The sequence below is a fragment of the Eucalyptus grandis genome, chromosome 2 (assembly GCF_016545825.1).
Source record: "Eucalyptus grandis isolate ANBG69807.140 chromosome 2, ASM1654582v1, whole genome shotgun sequence".
NCBI classification, from domain to species: Eukaryota; Viridiplantae; Streptophyta; class Magnoliopsida; order Myrtales; family Myrtaceae; genus Eucalyptus; species Eucalyptus grandis.
The window spans coordinates 52,407,458-52,414,603 of record NC_052613.1 but is presented as its reverse complement, the minus strand read 5'-3'; the positions used below and the strand labels follow the sequence as shown (position 1 = coordinate 52,414,603).

Here is a 7,146-nt window from a genome sequence, read left to right as displayed (position 1 = left end):
TCTCAAAGTAATTTGCATACAGGGGATACAAGTACAATTTGTTAGCCCACAAGTGATTCGCATGACCAATAATCCGAAAAAAAAAAAAAAAAAACTTCATTATGCTATGCTGTAGAAAGAAAGTAGAATTCTCACTCTATAGTCACAAAGCGCAAACTCCTCAAATGGGCCTTTTTATTAATTGCCTAGGAAGCAATATACTATCTGTATGGAGATGTCGTATGCTATAGCATCGTACCATACACCCTTAAGGCAATTGATCATAATTAAGTACAAAAACATTGTGAAATATAATGTTTTTCGCTTAATACGATTTTGTCATGCATCGGTTTTATAAAATGGTGTAACTGGCAGCAGAGTAAGTGGCACTTTCTTGGATACGTTCAGGCCAGCCCCTTCCTCCATGCTCACATCTCCCTCCGTCATTCCCTGTGGCAATTCCCAGTCGAAGGAGTGCAAGACATTGGTGAGCGCTAGCTCGATCATTGCCATCCCCATTGAAATCCCGGGGCATCCTCTTCGCCCGGCCCCAAATGGTAACAGCTCGAAATGATTCCCACTGTAATCGATTGGACTATTCTCGAACCTCTCAGGCACAAACTCCTCAGGGTCCTCCCACAGGCTCGGGTCTCGCCCGATGGCCCACACGTTGACGTGGACACGGGTCTTTGGGTCGACATCATAGCCAAACAAGTTGAAGTGGCCCATGGTTTCCCTCGGGATGAGTAGAACAGCTGGAGGATGTAACCTCATTACCTCCTTGAGTACTAACTTGAGATATTTGAGCCTGGGAAGGTCATCTTCTACGACCAATTTCTTGTTTCCAACACAACTCCTGATCTCCTCTCGAACTTTTTGCATCGTCCTCGGGTTCCTAGCTAGCTCGGTCATTGTCCAGTCCATGAGAATTGCATTGGTATCCACTCCAGCTAGAAATATATTCTGGATGTGACCATGAAGGCGTGATTCACCAAAAAAAAAAAAAGACACGTATGTTAATTTTTGCCGTGGTACCATTTATATCCGAGAATTATAGGAGTATTCACTTAAGAAGTAATTGAATTATATCCTGCAATATAAAGAACCTTCGAGTTTGCTTCTCGATTGTGTATATGATCTACGATAGGTAATATGTAGCGACTGTGGAATGTACCATCAATATTGCCTTGATGTTATCTTCCTTGAGCTGAACTCCCGCGAGCTCAGTCCGATCCCTCTCCATCTTCAGCAGCAAATCGACAATGTCCTCCTCCTCCTCGTTGCTCTTATATGCGTTCCGATGCTCTTCGATCACTTTCTGATAGAAATTGTCCAGCTTGCGAAAGCTTTTCTCCAACCTCGCATGGAGCCCTGTGAACCTGTCCACAATCCAGCCGAATCGAGGGAAAAAATCAGATGCCGAGAAGCTTCCCAACATCGCTGTTGCCTCGTCAATCATGTCCATAAACTTTCCATCGTTGAGCTCCATCCACGGAAACGCCTTCCCAAATGCGACCCTGCATGTAAGGTGTGCAAACAATTCAAAGTTATATATGGGCGATTCTTGCTTCGCTCTCAGGCTAGACAAGCTTTAGTTCAAATCTTTTCTGATTTTCAATCGAGTTTTCCCGGTTGATGCATTTACTTGAATCAAGTTTGAACTTGATAACAGCTACATAATTCGGGTAGCTCGTAAGCCTAACTGCGTATAATTAAGCATAGTCAAGCCTGAACCAGAAGACGTTGTCAATTCGAGCACAAGTTCAAAGAAACAAGCTCAATATGGTCAAACATGAAGAATTGAGGTGAGTTCAAGTAGTAACTTAGTCGACGTGACTCAACTCGCCTCATCAACTAAGGGTGTGCATGACAAAATTTTTGATTTCTGGCCATAAATTAATTTCTCAATTTCTGAGATAGAAATTGAGAAGTTAAAAATTTTAGTTTCTGATTTCTTCTTCAAATATATTTCTGAAACAGAAATCTGTTCAAGAAATAGAAAAATTAAATTGCGTTATCAAACGAATTTTTGTTTCAAACTTGTTTCGGGTAACGGAGAAACAAAGAAATAGAGAAGTAGAAATTTTATCATGCGCCCTAAACGACTAGGCCCAACCTGCAAGTGATGCTAATCGTCAAAGCCATGAACTTCTCTCTCATATTGATTGGAGTTCCGCTCCGTGCTGATTTTGCGATTGACTCAATCATTGAACCTACCTCCTCTTCCCTGACATACCGGAAGGACCGAACTCGCTTGGCGCTAAGCAAGTTGAGCAGGCACAGCTTCCTCACCTCCCTCCAATAATCGCCGTACTCAATGAAGGCGATGTCAAGGTGGTCATAAGAGAGGCGTCCTGTGCCGAGTAGCCGTGGGCGGCTGCAACAATCGAGGTCGTGGATCTTGAGGACCTCCCTAGCAGCACTGGGGGAGGAGATGATGATTGTGGGTACACAGCCGAGGTGGATGAGCATGACGGGGCCATACTGTCTAGAGAGTTTCCATAGAGACTGGTGAGGCAAGTGGCCGAGCTGGTGGAGGTTGCCTATGATGGGGAGTGGTGGAGGCCCTGGAGGGAGTTTCTTCTGCTTCTTGGTCGTTGTAGTCATAGTCTTCGTTGCTGTTTTGTTTTTGTTGTTGAAGCTTTTCGCGAAGAGGATGAGGAGAAAGGAACAGAGAAAACCATGTGAGGAGGATGAGAAGAGCCATTATTGGGATGGTTATGGGCTGTGAAAGTACTTACAATTGTGAGCTTGTTTGGGATGGTTAAATAGTGTGAGGGGTGAGGGTGAAGGCCAATATAAAATGGACGCTGAAGAATCTGTTTATAGGAAATTGGCGAAAGTTACACTTAATATTTGCTTACCCTAAGGCTACTAATTGATAGCGTAATTGCACTGATATAACGTTGATTCAAAATAAAATAATATAAAATAAAGATATTGATCCTTAATTGAAATCTACCTCTTCATCCAATCGAAGTTGTTTCGACATTATTAGCTAGAATGGGTCTTCGAAAAAAAAGGGTATTGATTGACATGTTAAATCCTTCAATTAAAAAAACAACCTAAAAAATCCATGATCTCCAAATTTTGTTGACAAAATTCCAATAAAGCTCATTGCTATGTTGACAAGAAATTATGCAAAAACGGACGAAGAGGATGATTTAAAAGAGTCAACATATTTCCCATATTGTTATACTTTATAGATATTTAGGTTAACAAAAAACCTTAAATTCCTAAACTGATGCACTTATAATAAATTTATTTCAAATTAGTTTTTTGATTACAAAAAATCCAAAACTGATATATTTATAATAAGTTTACCCTCCTTTAGTTTATGTAAATTTTACTATGCAATTCCCTAGTTTGATGACATGTGGTAGTTAACGGATGTACCAATTTGGTGTTTTATCCTTTGTTTGTTATATATGTACTAGTTTGTAGTTTTTTATTATGTCGATTCAATCTAATAAAAATTTAATGGAGAATAAATTTGTTATAAACGTACAAGTTTGGAGTTTAGTAGTAAAAATTTAGTTTGGGATAATTTATTATAAAGATACCAATTTGAGATTTTTTGTTATCAAAATATTAGGTTGAAGTATATTTATCACGAGTGTAATCATTTGTGATTTTTCTTGGTATTAATCCTAAATATTTTTCCTCTTAATGGACTTTTTTCAACATGCAACCACTTAAAATCAATTTGATAAAGTTTTCTTTCAACCCCTGGAAAAATTCATTGATTTTCATTAGATTACTTTCTTCTTAGGCAAGTAAACAGTAGAGTCTAAGTCGACTCCGAGCCGACTCCGAGCCTTCCTCCACTTGAATAATTATCGTTAAAAATTTATTTGAGAAATTCGACTCGAGCTCGGTCGAGCTTGATTTTTCACCTTCAAGCTTGACTGAATCAGCCAATAGTTTCATTCAAAACTTGAATCGAATTCAAATAATTTTGAGGACAGACTCTAGTGAAGGAAAGTCATTTCTTTTCCACTAATAAATAAAATCAGTTCATACATCACAATCTCCTCATTATACTCGATACTTGATTTAAGCTCAATTAATTAGACGTGATATTGACTCGCAAAGTAATTGGAGGGTTTGTACTTGAATGGTCTTATAAAAGATAAGATGGATTGGGCCGCTACATAGAGTTTCAACCACAGCAAAGTGAAAATCCAAAATTTAATTGCATCTACTATACGAACTACTCAAATTGGATAAAAACCTCCAAAGTAAAAAAATTCACATGAATTAAGATATGGAGTCAAGTCACTTGAGGAGCTTCACTTATTACCACTCTTTCACGACACTTCCCAATAGAGTTCCATTTTTCCTTTTCGGTTAGAACACTTCACACGGGATAAACGTGGTAATCTTGATTCAATCAACCAACCCTGGAAAATGGACATTTGGGGTGCCAAAATTTGGTACAAAGAGACATTTAAGTGTTAAAAGTTATGAAAGTGACACTTTTTTGAAAAATGAAATATCTGAGTGCCGAGTTTAGTGAAGGTGACCGGAAATCCTATGTGGCAATTTTTTAATAATATAACTTGTTTACATACACATCGAAGAGCTGAGTCAGCAACAATTCACCAAAACGACGTTCTTGTCTCTTTTTGAATTTTATATTAATTTAATTAAAAAAGGCTCGCCACTTGCAACCTCCACCTTCCTCCTTTTTTTTTTTTAAATATTTAAATTTTATTTTTTTAAGTTTATTTATTTAGTATTTATATTAATTATTTATTCATATTAGTAGCCTAATGACGTCGCTTTTGCATTTGTCTAACGCAAAATAACGTTGTTTTGCACTTGTCTAGCCGGAAAATTGCTAAATTAGCATTTTGGTTAGATTTTTTTTGTTATTGGCACAACTGGTCAATTTTGCTCTGATTTCGGTACTTAAGTGCCATTTTTGTAACTTTTGATAGTTAATTGTCCTTCAGTGTCAAGTTTTAGCATTTCAGGTGTTCTTTTCCAAGCTATTCCTCGTGATTCATGAGGAATCATGATACCACAAAACAAACATAGTGTAAGTGCACGTCATCTTCACTAACTAGGACGAAAACTAAGTAAAATGGATGTGATGGAGATTATTGATTGTTAATGCAAATGAGTTACAATAGTATCGGTGATCCCTCTACTTTGTTCGATGTTCAAAACCGTCCGTCTATTTTGTTTGTTCAAAATGGGCCCCAAACTTTTTTAAAGTATCGCCATCCGTCTTTGGTGTCATTCCAACGAAGAATTGTTGACATGGACTTGATCCTGATAAAAAAGAAAAAGAAAAAAAAAAACGATGCGGATCTTTATTTTTTGGAAACAAAGACGAGTTTGATTTGAAAGGGATCAGTGAACTTTATTTTTCATTTTTTAGACATCTCTCTCTCTCTCTCTCTCACACATAATGGTAGCGCCCCTCGGGTAAGCCCGTCATAGTGGTCGCACGACTCAGCTTGAAATTTCAACCGGCGTTGTGCCCTCTGTTTTCTAGGCGTGCCTGCAGGATTTGAGGCCAATGCCATGGTGGTCGCCGTTGAAAGGCGACCATCGTCGGCTTGCAACTGAGATTAAATTGAGATGGCAAGATCCCTGCGGCGGTGGCGGTCTTGCAACCACCGAGTCCCTCGTCCACTTTTTGGTTTTTTACTTTTGTGACCACATCAGCAAAAATATGTACCACTAAGAACGGTGAGATGTGTTCGCAGATTACCACCTCTTTCTCTCGACTGCCAACTCCTCACTCTGGTGGCCAGTTTAACCTAAGTATAACAATGACACTTTTAGAAAGTAAGGACCATTTTTGGGCAAAAAAAAAAAAAAAAAAAAAAGAGTAACTGAGGGATGGTTTTGCATTTCTGGTAAAAACTAGGTGGACCGCATGTGCCATTTCACCAAAATACAGTAGGGTGGTTTTCGTGTTGCCATGAGCCTAAAAATAGAAGTAGATCCTTGTATTGTAGATAAATAATAAATATTGTGGGATCAAACATAATAAAATGAATGACAAAAGGGCTCATGTTTAGTTACTTAACTATGACATACTTCGTGTGAAGAGGCATCCTGATCACTAGCAACTTGATGGGGCTATGGTGATGCACTTGCAAGCCTCAAACCTCCATATTGCAAGTATAGTAAAGTAGTTATAACTAAAACTAAACATTATATAATGAGAGTGTAATCCTAATGATAATGCCTAGAGGGAGTTGATGATTATAGTTGCCTTATCCACCCTTTCTTCAACGGATTTTTTTTTCTATATTAGTTAATATCTTGTCTCGGACCCAAAAAAAAAAAAAAAAAAATCATGTCCAGGAAAAGGTACAAGCACTAAAACGTTAGAAACTTACCTTTTGATGATAAAGTTATTAAGCAAATTGAAAAACACACGTTATACTTATACAAAAAAAGAAAAAAAAGAATAGTAAGAATTATTCCAAAGCTGATGAATCTTAATATAGAACAGTGGTAAGAATTTTAATGTGCTGGTAATACATTCACGCCCTAGTAAGGTTTCATATATGGTATTAACTATTGATACATCTAAAATTAATAGCATCTATATGCGATTAGCGACTCTTTAGTAATGCAAGTAACTTTGAATGCATTCGCTAATTTTTACATGATTATGGTTTTCGTTTTTTCCTTTTTCCTTTTGTGATATACCAGCTACAATTAATTCTATGGGCCATAAATCTCTTTTTCTAAATCATGGCAACTGGCATATGATCGGATCCATGTCAACTATTAATCGATATATACCGATGTTGCTTCCCTTGTCCGATTTGGTGCACAATGAAATAGATCTAGGTAAGTAGTTTATGGTACGAGTAGTTGCTCGACTCACCTTTGTTGTTAGACAAAGAGTGATCAAATGATCTGGGGGCCCAAAATTGAACCCTGACCTTGGGCCTACAGAAGAACCAAACATCTCCATGTAAAGCCCATTAACTTCCATGCCCTCAACGGTTTATTGCAGGCTTTGGAGAGATGAAACACGTCAAAGAGGAAGAAAATACAGACAGCTGCATATTGCAGGCTTTGGAGAGATGAAACACGTCAAAGAGGAAGAAAATACAGACAGCTGCATATATATATATATATATATATATATATATATATATATATGTAGATTGACGACTGATGATGAGCCAA

The 7,146-nt window shown here is 37.8% G+C and overlaps 1 protein-coding gene across 1 annotated transcript; it reads right to left on the bottom strand.

The window, feature by feature from the left end:
• LOC108953815 (cytochrome P450 71B36-like) lies at positions 1 to 2,698 on the bottom strand. The gene is made up of 3 exons (XM_010046238.3): positions 2,096 to 2,698; positions 1,154 to 1,496; positions 1 to 942 (listed from the first exon to the last, which is right to left on the bottom strand). Exons 1-3 carry the CDS (start codon positions 2,584 to 2,586, stop codon positions 319 to 321), a joined length of 1,458 nt encoding a protein of 485 aa, XP_010044540.1. The 5' UTR covers positions 2,587 to 2,698; the 3' UTR covers positions 1 to 318.
• Between the last annotated feature and the right edge of the window lie 4,448 nt (positions 2,699 to 7,146).

What these genes read in the sequence shown, in the direction of transcription:
- LOC108953815 (XM_010046238.3), bottom strand. Translation starts at nt 2,586, where the DNA reads ATGACTACAACGACCAAGAAGCAGAAGAAACTCCCTCCAGGGCCTCCA. An exon ending in ACGATTAGCATCACTTGCAG is followed by an intron (nt 1,497 to 2,095) that starts GTTGGGCCTAGT and finishes CCTTACATGCAG; the next exon opens with GGTCGCATTTGGGAAGGCGT. An exon ending in ACATCAAGGCAATATTGATG is followed by an intron (nt 943 to 1,153) that starts GTACATTCCACA and finishes GGTCACATCCAG; the next exon opens with AATATATTTCTAGCTGGAGT.